The sequence below is a fragment of the Betta splendens genome, chromosome 14, assembly GCF_900634795.4.
Source record: "Betta splendens chromosome 14, fBetSpl5.4, whole genome shotgun sequence".
Classification (NCBI taxonomy): Eukaryota; Metazoa; Chordata; class Actinopteri; order Anabantiformes; family Osphronemidae; genus Betta; species Betta splendens.
In genome coordinates, this window is record NC_040894.2 from 13,299,132 (window position 1) to 13,314,812 (window position 15,681).

Below are 15,681 nucleotides of genomic sequence, written 5' to 3' on the forward strand. Positions count from 1 at the left end.
ATGGAAGCGATTAAAGCGAGGGGGGTAATCTGGCCACCATTCAAAATTAGCCTTTAAGTTAGACTGAAACAAATATGTGCTTGTACGAAGGCCGCTCCCTCCTCACGTCTACAGCCTGGATTTTTTTTATAAATAATGAAGCTGAATAAATTGCGAAGGCGTATGCGATACGCTGGAGCCGCAGCAGGAAGAAAATGCTTGGTTTTCTTCTGCTCAGCCTGGAAAGGACCACATGGTTGAGCCAGATCCGGGGTGGTTCACATTGAACACACAGTTTAAAGCCAAGGCGGTGTGTACGTTTTAACCAGTCAACTGGAGGCATCATTTTTGCACTTAGACCTAAACCCGTTTACACATGCTTGGGTCGACGAAGGACCCAAACACAGTCACGAAGTGATCACCGGCCATTAATTAACTGCCACAAAATTAAAAACGCAGAAGAAAAATTATTCTCCGGGTTGACCCTGGGGTCACAGTCACAGTGAGAGCAGAGTATTTGTTTCGAAATAAACAGGACTCACATCTGTTTTCAATACATCAGTATATATGACAAACAAAGTCCTTTTCAAACAGCATCCACTCGCGCATTTTTTCGAAAAACACCGACACCGACACAGAGGAATGCTCAAGCTGTGCTGTGCCTCGAATGAAGATCCACAAATCAATCCGGAGCAGGACGCTTAGTTTATACCAAATGTTTCCAAATTTTTCTAGTATTACAGTGAACTCATATAATCTCCTTCGTAGTTCACAGACGTATTAAAGCTGACAAGCGATAAATGAATTAACCAAGAACATCTGGCACATGAAACAGTGCTGTAAATCTGCCAACAAGTCAAAACACAAAACAACTTGATGAACAATTAATCCAAATATTAATATAGATGCAAAAATCACTGTTTGTGCAACATCACCCCTTCATATACCAACCAGCATGATTCGTCTTGTGATTAGAATATTAGCCTGGGAAAAAGCAGCTAATATAGGCTGATCACTGATGTAGGTTATAACTTTGCGGTTGTGTTTGGGTCCTTTATCTACCCAAGCACCGGGTTCAGGTTCAAGTGTGAGAAAGATGCTTGGTTAAGACGTACACACCTCAGCTTTAGCCACTCTCACTCTGGCCTCTGAGCAGTGGGAGGTTCCCAGTCCAGCTCCGACAGGCTCACACACACACACACACACACACACACACACACACACACACACACACACACACACACACACACACACACACACACACACACACACACACACACACACACACACACACACAAACAAGTGAGAAGCCATTAGGCATGTGGGTGAATTGATGCTTTTTGTGTGTGGCTCTGAATTCTCTTCTTGAATTATGTACTGGATAATAAGTTTACCCGGGTTGTCTCAGCCAGACGTTGGGCAAACACAGTGTCGCTTCACTAATCTTTACGTGAATAAAATTGTGCAGCTTGGCTCTTTAACCCCTCTGAGTTTTGTTGGCTCGCTCGCTGTTTGTTGACTCCTCAACTCAGGGTGCAGGCGGCTCTGCAGCCCCCTGGGCCACATTTAGCCCGTGTTGACTTTTCCCAGCGCGACTTAGCTCGCTGCTTCTTTTACTCAAAATAATTGATTGTCTCAGTATCCCCCAAAGCTTTTTCATCTATTCTCGGCCTTAACCAGCTCATGCCACTGCTCTGCTTTCAAGAAAGGCACCAATTCTAAAACTACAAGTTTATTTCATTATTAGTGTTTGCAAATTTTTGCGGTTTGCAAATTTTAAGGTGTAAACATAGTTTAAAAGTAGTTAATTCAGTCCAATTTAACATATTACAGTAACAATATAAAGAAGATTATTAAATCGCTCTATTGAGCCCATAATGTGACCAAGTACTGTACTTCCTGATTGTGGGCTGTAATAAATTAAAGGCTGACTCTTAATCTGTTGTATTCAAATATTCAACTTTGTGTTAACTAGTGTTAGTAAAAAGTTACTTATTCTAATTATTATTATTGAAAGGTGAAGTTACATATTCTAATTATTATTATTTAAAGGTAAAGATGCATTTCAATAATTTTACCCAAACCAAGCTTATTGATAAACCAGATAATTTGCATAAAATAAAATACTAAAATAATATACACTTAAGTATCACTTAAGCCAGAGGGTCGTATTTTAATCTGAATGATGTTTTCCCAGCAACAAGCCACACACACACACACACACACACACACACACACACACACACACACACACACACACACACACACACACACACACACACACACAAAAATGTTCTTTAACAGCACATACTGCTGGGGTCCAATTTAGGGGCCGGAGGCTGACGGCGGGGGTGGGGTCCACAAAAGTCCATTTACAGTGCAGGTCAGCACTTCTGAAAGGCTTTACCACCCCAGCCAAACTCTTTGTCTTCCTCATTCACAGCGAGTTCTCTGAGCTGCAGCCTGCACAAAGGCAATTGGCATCATATTGTCTGGGCTGACACTGACCCCTGATATTTTCACTGCTCTCCATTAAAGTCCTATTTTGCTTCTCTATTACCAGGCAATTCCCACAGAGTGTGGGGTCATGCCAACTGTGAAGCAATACTTAGATGGCCGTTGACAAAGATAGAGAGAAAAGAAAGGAACATCAACAGCAACTTGTTCTATTCTATTAGTTTTAGTTGTACGTGTTTAGCTCCATGATCACCGCTTAGTGATGGCAGACGGAAAATGCTTGAATTGAGAACGTTTAGCAATCTAACATTAAGAACACGTTCGTGTTGTGGGCACATTCATTCCTTGCATGACTTTTCTATTGTGTGGACAACGACCAAAGGAGGTATTTGGAAAGGGTCACACAGAGGTCGTCTGAATAGTCACACGGCTCAGTGATAACACTCCTCAGCCTCAGATGCTCAGGTTCAGCATTTCCAGACTAAACAGGTCAAATTTAAGGCCCTATCTAATCTGTTGTGGAGTCTTGAAGTACTCTGATTTCAAAGCTTAAGTTTTGCTCACAGTCGTTTGGTATTGTTTCTGTGTGGGAGCAAGAACTTCACAACTGTATTTAAACATTTACATAAGAACAATTTCAATTTCACAAGGATGCAAGTTTTGATGATCAGTTTGTTGTCATGTATCTAGAGCCACATGCTTTTGGCTGTGCGGCTGTGCAGTTCCCCAACGCATAGACACTCCTCAGTACGTCAATAGTATTTTGCTGAGCCACCTCTATTCTGTCTAAAGGCCAGTAAGACTTCACTACTCTAAGCAGGCAAACTCACTGTTCTCTCTAACTGCCAGGCTGAGCAACGCCAGTGACTGAAGGATCCCCCAGGCTATTGGTGGCCCGACCTGACTGCTCACCTGCACAGGCCAGAGCCTCCCTGCCCCCAAGCCAAACGGGTCCACCGTGTCCATCCTCCAGCCTCGTCAACCTTTAAGCCGCTTGTATCTAGAAATGTTTCACCAGAGGATGTGAGGTTGTTTTACAGGTGTCTGTGCAAATTTAGGGGCATCAACCACCAAACTACCTTCAAACTAAACTTGTACCCACAGGGTGGCAATATCTTGACTGCTCTGAACATACTCATTGCTATTCGAGGTCTGTCTTTCAGTCAGCTGCGGGTGTGACAGTGTTGAGGCTGTAATAGGAGGGACAGAAATGGAAATGAGCTGAAACCGAGTCCACTAGCTGCGCCTTTCGACTCATTTCAATGAATTTTGAAAAAGCAGATTTTCCAGACTGGGAAGAAAAAAATCCATTCAATCTCCATGTCAAGATGATTTAATTATTTCATAAATACTTCTCTTTATTTCAGTATACAAAATAACAGTATGTACATCCACACAAAAGTGGTTTGTGAACATCCATGAGTTCATCTCATATGTTAAGAAAAATAGAGCATGTTAGACAAAAAGGAGAAAAGGCACCATTTCTCACTTACTCTTCTTTCAATCCATAGGCACGTCATGACAGTCCAAACTGTCCACAAACATCTTCCATGACAGAAAAAGTAGCTGAAGTTCCCTTTGTGTTCCCTTTTCCTCTATTGTCCATTTTTCTATTAGTCCAAGTACCTTTAAAAAATAAAATAGCAGTACCGCATCGATCCATCCCAGCGCTTGAATTTCCATTGAACCAAGCCAAATGTAAGTCTGTCTAGGGAGGAGAAAAGATAATCCTTCTACTCCCGCATAAACTCCAATAGCATTTATTTTTTAACTGAGATATAATAAAATAGACTTTCAATCTCCCTGTTTGGGGAGGGCTTATAATTGTTAACAAGAAGGAGGAAATACCTAGAAGGACGGCGGTCTTCGACTTGCAATGGTACGACATCCTCCACATCCAGGTATGTGAAGCAAAAAAAAAGCCCATTTAGCAGTTTGGAGATTTGATACAAAAACAATAGTGAGACAAGCGTTGACCACCGCGTGCTGTGTTGTGAAAGACATGCTAGAAGCCATTGGTTTCTGTAGTGCTTTGGCTGGTCGGACCAGCAGCCAACGCGGGCTCACTTGCACACGTATCGCTCCACCATCCGCTCGCACTTCTTACAGGTGACGTAGCAGCACCAGTGGTACTTGCAGTGGCAGCGCTCCACCAGCTTCTCCGTGTACGGGTTGTAGCCACGGCCACAGCACATCAGGTCGCAGCTGTCGCTGCCGAGGGACGTTTTGTTGCACTGCCTGAAAGTGGCACAGACAGAGAAAGTCAAGTCAGACACGTTTTTGTGTTGAGTTGTCATTCGGAAACAACGGCAGCTATTTGTGGACTGAGCACAGATGCAGCACATGTATTTCTGATTTGGTTTCCTGCCTGGGACAATTCAGGTTTACAGCTTCATTCTAAAACATTCTGCACAGTCCCACAGGCTGTGAAGATCCCACAATAGTCCCTTAAAGAGCTTGACCGGCCACTGTGCCTTAACCTTTTGTGCAACACTTTTTTTTCTTCCGTTGGGCTGTTGATACTTTGGAGCCTCTCATTTCAGAGGCCCAAGGCAGCAGAGAATAGCCCTGCCGTAAATCACTTTGAACAGACAGGGGTGCCCTCCCTCTCTTTAGCTTGCCCGCTCCACATAATTGCATTGTTTTATGATGGCAGAGTGTTAATGACCAGTAAGGGGAGAAGAACACTGACCTAATGACTGCTACTGAAGAAAAGGAGGAGGAGGGACGAGAGTCACTGAGGGTGTGAGTCAGGTTTATTGAATCAGTGGGAGCTGGGACGCAAACAGAAACATTACAGCTTTTATTATAGCTGCTTTTGTGTGAGAATAGAACACTAATGTCTCGCATTTGCATTATGCTTTTATGCAAAACAAAAAAACATTAAGAACCGAAATTCATTTCCTATGTCCCATATTTAAAGTGTTTGCTGCTCTTGGGTTTAATGAGTCAAAGCATAAAAATTGAAGCCATTAGACGCAGTACTAATAGACCAATGAACATTTCAGATCTGCTAAATTGTCCAAAGACAACAATTGGCGGCTGGGAGGGATGCACCGAGAACAGTGTCCTTGACATTAAGCATGCGTTGTGGTTATCTGCTGAGAGGCCTGAGTGCTGAGGGACACATATAGTTAGTCATGTGAGCAATGACATTTTTGCGAGCAGGACGTGCTGCTAAGTGGACTTGCAGGCTGGTAATGCTCAACCTTGCCCCATCTGAGAAGCTCGGTTTAGTTGAACCAGGTCTTAGATGATCAGCTGCTTGATGCTCTCAAAAACCACATGTGTCTCTTTATTTATGTGGGACCATCAAGCATTTCCCCATTTGTGTGGCCCTCTCTTCTATTGATATCAGTTTGGATGCACTCTGTGCTAAGAATAATTGCATTAGTCATTGTTGGAGATAACAGGAGTCCTGTTGCAGGGGCCTTTTCACTGACACATGCTCAGACAAGCCACAGACAGAGTCTTCTTAGGGGCCAGAGCTTGTTATCAGCAGACCTGCAAACAAAATAGAGCCACCGGGAAGGACAGTGCTCCACGGAGTCAGCGTTGCGGACAAGCAGACATTTGGGACTGCTCATTTCCTGTTTATCGGCTGCATGGGTGGTACAATAGCTCCAAAGTAAAACACACAATCACATTCGCACCCACCTGTCCTGCGTGCCAACGGAGCCCTGCTTCTCATTCTTAGCACAGAAGTCGGGGGAGCTCTGCAGGTAGACCAGCTCGTTCTCCCTCACTGGCCTGATGTCAATGTCTTTGGGCACCAGCTGCTTGCGTGTCCCTGTGGGTCGATAAACCACTTTGGTAGCAGACAGGTATTTAGTCTTCAGGTCCATCGCAATCTCCCTTAGGTCCTGCAGACCTCTCCAGCAGGTCCTTATGGAACACGAGCCGGACACACCGTGGCATTTACATTTCATGACCACTGACTGTCTCAGGACCTACACACGAGGACAGAGAACATGCAGATTAATAAGGCTCACTGGATGTGGGATTGTCACACGTGTTAGAAGAGCACAATTCCCCGTTGCTCACCTGGCGTCCGACTTCACTGTTGTGCAGCTGCATGAGTTTGTTGGCAGCCGACCCTGAGCGTCTCATCTTCATGTGGGCATCGGAGAACTTGGAGCCCATCATCAAACCGTAGTGGAGGTTGTCAGCGCATCCCCCCCAGCGATAGCCAGGCTCCGGTATCTCTGAAGGAATGGGGCCACAAGAGCACAGGCGCAGGTCTCCAGACGTGCACGCCCTGGCTATGGTGTGGCTGAGGGTGGCAGCAGACAGGGCGTAGACGAAGGCTCCCTCCCTGGTCCCTGTCAAACCAAGAAACACCAACCATTCAGGTCAATTCAAATTCTGCTTATTAAAATGTTTTACTGCAACTAATTACTATTTGAATTTTAAAGACCTTACTGGTCAGTTCAATCACTTGAAGTCATCCACAGTCTCATTTTGAGATTTGCTTTAATTGATAACGGATGAGGAACTTTTTTCAATTCATTTCTGATCCCTTAAGGACATGCATTTGAGAATAAGTTCCAAAGATCTCCACTCAACTGTCTCAGCTGCTTAGACTGAAAGGCCCAGGGTGCAACTGGAAAGAACAAACAAATCACGAATGACCTTGGGAAGCTTGGATTAAAGCGATCCCTGTGCAATGATGAGCCGCGTCGGGTTCAGTGCATACTGTTCTTTCGCAAATGGCTGCCACGTTTTGTTTTTTGTTCAGCGCTGTGAAGCTTGCTCCACCCACCGCCTAGCAACCGTTTGACTGCTGCATGGTCCTTCTGGCAACAGAAGTGGACGAGTCATACAGTTGTGCCAACAGGCTCGCGGGGCTGCAGGTTTTAGGCTCTTAAATCATACACAATACAGACACATGGAGAAGTGTCCTCCAAATGTAGCAGGAGCCGTAGGGACGAAGCGCGAATGCTCCTCATGTTCAAAGCCAAAAACACATTTTGTGAAGAAAAGTATTACTATGCTACACACACATACATATATTGCTGAAGGCCTCGGGATCATTACACTGGTTACTGTAAAGTGAACTGCAAACCAGGCAGCACTTAATGACTGTGGTTTCTAGATATTCACCAAATGTCAAACTATGGCCGTACCTCTGTCCAGATCCGGACGGTACTTCTGGGCATCAGCGGGGATGTCGATGGAGGAGCAGTTCCAGCGCATGTCAGCGAACGTCTTCTGGCACGTCTTCTTGACCTCACGGGCAGCCTGGATGATTGTCTGCATCAGCTCCATGTTGTTCCGACACAGATTAGCTTGGCTGGAGACCAGGCCAGGCAGCAGCTTGCAGCTCTGGGTCTGGTTGATGTGTAAGGACGCAGGGGTGTGTGACAGGGCTCTGCATGGTGGGAGAGAGAAATCAGAACAGGAGATACAGCTCAGCATAACTGTGATACAAATCCATAGCCTCCTACCTACAGCTGGTGACAACAACACCGACAATTGCTTCATCAGCTGCACGAGTTGGGAAATTATCCTGTTTACTTGCTGGGAATTTTAGTTACGACATTGTGTGAGACGTTCGAGTTTCTTTAAGTCTTTGAAATAGATAAAGACTGAGGCACATGGTTGAGTAAAGAACCATCTTATCACAGAAAAAGCCCAAAGGAAAGTCTGCTGGAGATTAATAACAGAAATGACACGTTCTTGGCTCTGGGCTTTTTGCTGAAGCACATAAAATACTTTAAATACGCCAAAGAATAGCTTCTGATTCATTGGCTGATTAACAACTGCATCCATCCCTCAACCTTTGCATTTTCCACTGCAAGAAACATCACATTCTGTGGCTAAATCATCTGGTTACAGACTATTATAAGTTTGCACACATTTGATTGAAGCAATTCTGACTTATTAGGGATTCATTTAATGGAAAAGCCACAGTGGGCAAGTAGGCCGCAGTCTGTGCCTTCAGAATTTGTGAGAGCTGGGCACCTCGGCCTGTTTCGCATTAGGAGCCAAGGGGCCACTGCTCTTTGCCCAATGATAAGCTGCGACTCCCCCCGGGCTCACGGTAATGCGGCACCCGCAGGTGTTTACAGCTGCATCTGGTTTGCATTGTGCCACTTGCATTATCCAAACTCGTTGGATCTAGCACATGACACCCCGGCTCTCATAGGCCCACGTCCCCCCACTGTGACTATTGACACTCATGCTGATAGGAGGCCAGCAATGTTGTTCTGTCTGATTACTGTGTTTTCACAGCGACGTAAGGCACAAGCAAAAACACTAACCAGAAAGAAGCATTTATGAGAAGGCCAAACAAGGCATGCACAACATCCAGTGGAAACAAACATAAAAGAAATAGCATCTTGGCAATTTTTGCTTACTTTCCAAATTTATTGCGAAATTTATTGTTTACTTTTACAGAACCATAAAAACATTGCGGTGTGCTGTTCGAGCCGTCAATGTTTGTGTCAACATTTACATCGCCCGCCTGAAGCCACTATATTTACCGTGATTTCAGGACTGACTAGACTACATACCGTGACCTGTGACCTCTCTGCGCCACTGTGATGTCTCAACCCATATGCAGGTCTCAGATTGAAATGAACACGCTCTGCCTCCATTTGTAAGCATGCATTCAAGTTAGTTAAATAAAAAGGCCTATATTCATGAAGTGAGGGATTTCAAGACAATCAGCTATTAGATCTAAATGTACAAAGCCAACGTTTTTGCGTTGACCAACAGCAAGTTAAGAAATGTTGGGAAAATTTTCAAAGCCAACACAGTCTTTCCACTCCATAAAACACTGGACCAAGCCACAGCGCGCGTCCCAGTGACATTGCCTGTTGTGACCTTGTTCGAACGTAAAGCCCAGTAAAGACGGTGAACAGCCGAGGGAACGAGATGGCAGCACTCCTTGGAACACTTACAGCCATTTGATGCCGGAGCAGACCTGAGACAGAAGCAGAGCTGTGAGCACACCGAGAGGCAGGACGTGAGAGCAGCTCCTCATGGTGGGACAGTGGATGAAGGGGAGGGGGGACAATGCCAAGAACTGTTGTGCTCGTGGGTTGGACTCAAAGGTCAGCGCTCATGGCACAGCCTCTGCTTGTAAACCCTGTAACATATAGAGTAAATAATCTCCGTGAGTTAGAACACAGCCTCTTCAAGACACAACCACATTCATAAGTACTTTAGTTGATGCATTCAAGACTAGTGTGTCAGAGTCTTTAGTTTTAGAAAAGTAAAAGTCAGACATATTTCTGTCCTGTGAAGCTCAGACATTCATTTATAAATAAATAACAAGAACGTTTTTTTTTGTTTTGCTAGAAATGCAAAACAAAAATATGAAAAGAATTGAGCAACAGTAAACATGTTTTAAATACACAAAAATCCTACTTTGCATCTCAGAAAGGCAGGGTGCTGTCTTTACCAAAGAAAGAAACAATAAAAAAGACTTTAATATTCGACAAGTTACGTATTCTATCATATAGTGAAATGGAAAAAAAAGGTCAATGGCAATCACATGTAAGGCTTTAGGATATTTATACAGCTACTTTTCATCGAGTTGGGTCTTATTTGCGTATATACTATATTTTAGTCTTTGGTCATATATTAATTTCACTTCCACTCCAATTTGAATATGTAAAGAAATCACTTTTTGTTTTGAAAAATGTCAGGACAGTTTAGCAGTGAGCGGTCGATCTGATAGCGCGGTGCGTTCCTGGCAGATAATCTCTTTGAAGAGAGCTTAAAGTGAGCGCGTTAAACCTGCAGGTAGCTGATAATGGGCTTTTTTGTAAAGAAACAGTCCAGCTGCTCGTCGCTGATTGGCCGAGACGCGCTCGAAACTGTGAAATCGCGAATATTAATTATTTAAATACATTCAGTGAAACCCGCCGGAGCAAGTCTGTGTGTAACGTTTGTGGCGCATTCGCACCTCAAATGGTTACAAAAAGCGTTTAAGTGCATTTCCCTGTGACGATAACCCGAAACAATGCGCTTTGTGTGCCCCTCGGTGTCAGCTCTGACTAAATACGGGTTAAATTTACTTTGTCTGAACGGCAGCTCCTATTTCCTCCTAAAAATAAGACGCACACATTCACACACACCATCTCACGCGTCTCTCATTAAACAAAGATTCTCCGGACCAAGTGGGCGCTTGATAGAGTTCTAACGATCATCGTGGAACTAATTGGTGAAGATTCACTAAGGTCGAACAATTGTATTTAAGTTTTTTAAGGAAATTAGGGTTGTATATTTGTCACTTGAATTATATGTAGCTTTTATCAGAATCAATCGGAGTGAACAGAAGATGAAACAGCAAAATAGACGATTGAACGATTTAAACATGTCTCTTATTAATCTGTGGAAATATTTTTTTTTAAATCCAGCTGTTTCCCAGGTCTCGCGCTGAGCTCAGTAAGTTTAATTCCTCTTCACCTTTCCCAGCACATCCCTGCATCACAGCCAAACACTGTTGTCCAACAACCAGCCATGTATCCTCTGAACGACCCCGCAGTTTAAACCCATTACATTTGCGTAAATCCGAGCTAGACGCGTGTAAATCCAGACTTTGAGTTTGACCTCACCTTTTTCGCGACGCACAGTTTCCACCGTTAAAACAAGGGACGCAAGAAACCAAAAGTCAAATCTCAGTTGGTCAGAATATCCGTGGAGAGCGGTCTGAGTCGGTATCAGCGGTCTGACGCATGAGTATAATCCAGCACGGCAAGGTTTAATAGTTCTGGACAGGTACGCATGGTGTGTAAGGTACCAGAGCGGTGTCGGAGAGAGTTTGTGCGCGTGTAAGTGCGGTGGGACGCGGTGAGCTCTGAGTAGAGGAGAGTGTGTGTGCCTGAGTGGGGGCAGATCGGCTAATGTACCCCTGCCCTGCTTTGATCTCACTGCTGATGTCAGACCAGCATTAGCATAAGAAAGCGCGCTGCACTGTGGCCAGGCCAGGGCCATTCGGAAACACTGTAATGCAGGCTTGCAGGACTGATATCCGACCGAAAGTGCTCTGGAATAGTCCCATAATATCCCTGCAGGGAGCTGAGCTGAATTACTGTGCGTCTATGATGATGAATAGTCCACACGGCGACTTTAAACTAATGACATTTTTATAGTTTCTCTGGTATCGTTATTATTCTCCCCTAACATTCCTTAAATTATTCCCGAAGCTGTACAAGGACATTTAGACGTAACCTTATCATGTTAAATGGTGATTTATATGATTCCATGTTACCAATATTTTTTTGTAACCACGAAATATAGTATAAGCTGGTACTGCAGATAGGAATATCTTTGATTGCAGTATTTATTATGCGACTCAGCCACACATGCTGCTAAAGCCCCATGGTGAATTTAGTTGAACAACAAAGTCTGTAGAAATAAAAAAAAATTAGGTTGTTGTAATGTTTTTTTATATTTGTTTGCATTTAGAACAACAGAAAAGCTACACGCAAAGCAAAACAGGCTCAATACAATTAAAGTTCAAAGAACATGATTCATAGTTACCAATACAGAAATGGTTGAAATTCAGGGTAATAGGTATCATTTTAAATATAGTTTTGAACAGGAAACATCCGCATTGGAAGCAAAGCTGCAAACCAGAATAGCGCATTCACCGTGACACAAACCGTCTTTTATTTATTACCATGGAAAATATATAGTAATAGTTACAGTATATGCCCTGTAATACAATGTGACCTGTGGTATTTCAGGTACACACATCCAACATACCGTGCGTTCTTTAAGGAAAAAAAAACTTAATAAAACTTCCTTAAAGCTACACAGAGTTTTCCTGTGCTGGCTGATTTCCTTAAATATTAACCACACTGTAAGTGATACGTCGCAGAGCCAGCTGTGGGAAAGGAAGCTATAGTTTCCCTGAGAATCTGCTGCACCTCCAGCGCTTAGACAAAAGCACAAGTCCAGACCTTGACCTTGTGACTGGTGCACCGGGACCAGAAGATCAGGTGTTCTCATGCTGTCTCTGGAGCAGACATGTTTATGGACCACAACAAACTCCTTTCCTCTAGGAACACGCACAAATCTGTGAAAATCTCTTTGCCGTACAGTGTTTTCTACACAGCCTGTGTATTTTATTCATGGTGCTGTGGTCATTGCTCCAGAGCCACTTAGTGTGTTTCTACATGGCAGTCGACTGCGAATGGGCACAGGCTGGCGTGAGTGTGTGTGTGTATGTGAGGGGGGGGATCGTCTACAACCTTTTACGAACCTTTTACACACAGCATCTCCAACCTAGAGCTAGGATCAACATGCAACCCCTCCATGTCACCTACCAGCCAGCACGGCGGAGAGGGGCCGAGGGACACGGAGCAGAATGGCAGAATAACGCTTGAGTTATGACAGATAGTCCACATGTAGGATCACAAGCAGCTTTAGGGAGATATTGTTACAGTTACGTTGTCATTTTAAAACTGAGAATCTGTGAAGCTTTTGACGTGGTGGGATTACTGCTACAAAAGTGTGTCTATGAAAAGATTTACTGTTATATGTGAAGCACAAACTGTTCCAAGTTTCTAAAACCTTCATTTTCTTATTGTTGTTTTTCTATTATACAGCCTGGATGTGGTTTGAGGTTGAGCTGGATATTTATTTTCAAATAAGCTTCTATCAGTAAATGGGAGAAAAACCTAAAGATTTAAACTCACATTAAAATAATGAAGGATTTAAAATTACCTCTGCATGACTTTTTTATGTGGCAAAAATATGATCACAGATAAAACTTAGAAAACACTGCACATTTTCCACACTGATCTATCGAAGCGTGGGGTTTCCTCAGCTCCGGCTGCAAATAGTGTCAGCGGTTGAGTGGAGTGAGTTCTGAGGGCTCACCAGGCTCAGCCATTGTAGCCATTGTGTCTCGACTCTCGAGAGGATTGAGCCAATATCATGAATCTGTGAGCTTGCTGGGGGGAAAAGTAAGGACACTCAACTTTCACCCATGAGGATTAGAGCCTTGAATAGGTGCAGGGTTACTATTATGCCCCTGGAAGTTGCTCCCATAGTCCTAAAGTGATAGTCATATAAAACCAAACCAGCAGCTCAGCTTCCAAAATCAAGCGTCAATTTTTTTTATTGATTTCCTATTGATTATATGTTCTCAACTCTCCAAACATTTAAATTAATATATAATTTATTTCATAAAATTACACAAGCTCATTTAAAGTTTTAAATTTTCACATCAAGCTGATTTAATTTTCTTAATTGTAATAATGTAATAATTACCAAAGCAGGAAGTCTGTGATGAGGTATGTTCATCTCGGCCTGTTTCCTATTACATGCTGAACTCGTTCAACCACAGATCATTTTCTAATCAAATTTAAAACCAGGAGCTTGATTACTGCACTTCACCAATGCAATAAAGCAAGAACTTAAGAAGGAATGTTCAAATGCAAACGATCAGTGAACACTATCTGTAACATTCAGCCTGAATGCTGAATGTTGCTGCCAGCTGAACGCAGTCAGATAATCAGAACACAGTGTTTATCATCAGGGTGAGCCAGGGCGACACATTATACATTTGACAATCAAATCGTTTTGTCCAACTGCCGTAGCTCACAGTGGGGATCTCCACAGAAGCAACAGGCTTCGTCCAGTCTGTGACTGGACCCGTGTCTTGTGCTTGCCATTTACTTCCTACTCCACTGTACTATAACCAGAAGGCCTTTCATGTGATAGATGGGGGCACTTTTGAACATGTCATGCAGTCCTCTAGGAACCAATGCTATGAGACGTGCATTCAACAAGCTCAGACCTTCACCCGATGATTAGTCCCCCAGAAACAAAATAACCACGTGGTTGTTGTTTGAAGATATTATGTATTATTATATGTCAGCACTACTTACAGTGCTGACATATAACCAGCACAACATAAATTAAATAAATTTAATGATTAATTTGCTGAAAAACAGTCATTTAATTCAGGCTTCTGTAACATAAAATGTCAGTAAGAGACTTTAAAAGTTGTGTCGTCTGGTAACATTAGTTACACTTGCACTAGAAAAGCTATTTAACCATTAAATCCTCTTCAAACAGATGAACACTTACAGCTGTGAACTGGAAGACTGGCCAACGTCAAAATATCTGGAGATGTGCTGCATTATTTACTGTCCAGCTGGTCCCAGCCAAAAGCTCAAACTGAGTCATGCATCGCTTGAGACGAATAAGGGTGAGTTCTATAACTGAGTGGAACTTCTCTTTGAGACACATTTCTCAAGAGCGACGTCATAGATCGGTCACAAGGCCTTTATCGTGCGACATGAAGCCTTATCATTGCATCTAAAAAGGTGCTGGTAAAACGTGCCTGTGATGGTGGTGCTGTGGGGTTTCACTTGGGGTTCGTTAGTGACTACACAGAGCGTGCTCGCTGGGCCCGCTTCTTCTGGTGAGCATGAGGCAGAGGAGTGACAGAGGAAGGACGGGGACAGGCACCAATAGATAAACCATGTGTGTACATCTGGTTCTCATGAATTGAGGCCTTTGGTGGTCGGCAAAGGCGTGAGAGCACCAGAACGTCCTCGTGAATGATTAAAGCTTACGATGGGATTTCAATAGCGTCTAGAATTCAAAGCGCTGTGGCCTCTGCTGTGCCAAAGTGTTGCAGAACGTATAGAGCAATAGATGCTTTCATACAAATCACACAAGTGTGCCAACAAATTTTGAATCTTCTATTCAGTAAAATATTTAAAGGCTTTAGTGGTAACAAGCCACTTTAAATTTAAATGAAGGTTAAAATTAAGTGTTCTACAACCAACAAGTTGACATCAAATAGTTCAAACTAAAGGTTTTACTGCTAGTAAAAGAGGAGCGTTTTGGGACTTAGTTGTCAATTTTCCCTGAAAGGGAACCTTGAAATAAAACCTACTTAAGCCTGCTGGTTTCCCTACAGAGTGTAGTTAAATCCAGCCCATATATGGACATGATTATTGAGTGCCACAGGTCTTAGATCAGTGCAGAACCCCGTTTTCAAACAGGAAACCTGGTGCACAGGTCGATTATGGCAATGCATAGTTTTGCCTGAAGATGGAGGATGTGATGGCCACGCTCCAGTGCACATGCTGCACCTGAGACTGAAACAGCAACAGGTCCACATCCTCAGTGTAAATGAATAAATAACAGCTTGTAGGCGTGTTGCTGTTGGCAGGACACGCATGGGACAACGCTGCCGTTCCTATACGTGCATGTGAACGCTCTACGGCCTGAGCGGGGGCAGATCCGTTTGCTCAGCAGCTGAACGGG

The 15,681-nt window shown here is 43.5% G+C and overlaps 1 protein-coding gene across 1 annotated transcript; it reads right to left on the reverse strand.

The window, feature by feature from the left end:
- Positions 1-3,753: 3,753 nt before the first annotated feature.
- Positions 3,754-11,279, reverse strand: wnt11 (wingless-type MMTV integration site family, member 11). The gene is made up of 6 exons (XM_029174523.3): positions 11,004-11,279; positions 9,342-9,529; positions 7,563-7,807; positions 6,481-6,758; positions 6,094-6,386; positions 3,754-4,674 (listed from the first exon to the last, which is right to left on the reverse strand). Exons 2-6 carry the CDS (start codon positions 9,422-9,424, stop codon positions 4,500-4,502), a joined length of 1,074 nt encoding a protein of 357 aa, XP_029030356.1. The 5' UTR covers positions 9,425-9,529; positions 11,004-11,279; the 3' UTR covers positions 3,754-4,499.
- Positions 11,280-15,681: the final 4,402 nt, after the last annotated feature.

What these genes read in the sequence shown, in the direction of transcription:
- wnt11 (XM_029174523.3), bottom strand. Translation starts at nt 9,424, where the DNA reads ATGAGGAGCTGCTCTCACGTCCTGCCTCTCGGTGTGCTCACAGCTCTG. An exon ending in ACAGTGAAGTCGGACGCCAG is followed by an intron (nt 6,387 to 6,480) that starts GTGAGCAACGGG and finishes CCTCGTGTGTAG; the next exon opens with GTCCTGAGACAGTCAGTGGT. An exon ending in TCCGTTGGCACGCAGGACAG is followed by an intron (nt 4,675 to 6,093) that starts GTGGGTGCGAAT and finishes TGCCACTTTCAG; the next exon opens with GCAGTGCAACAAAACGTCCC.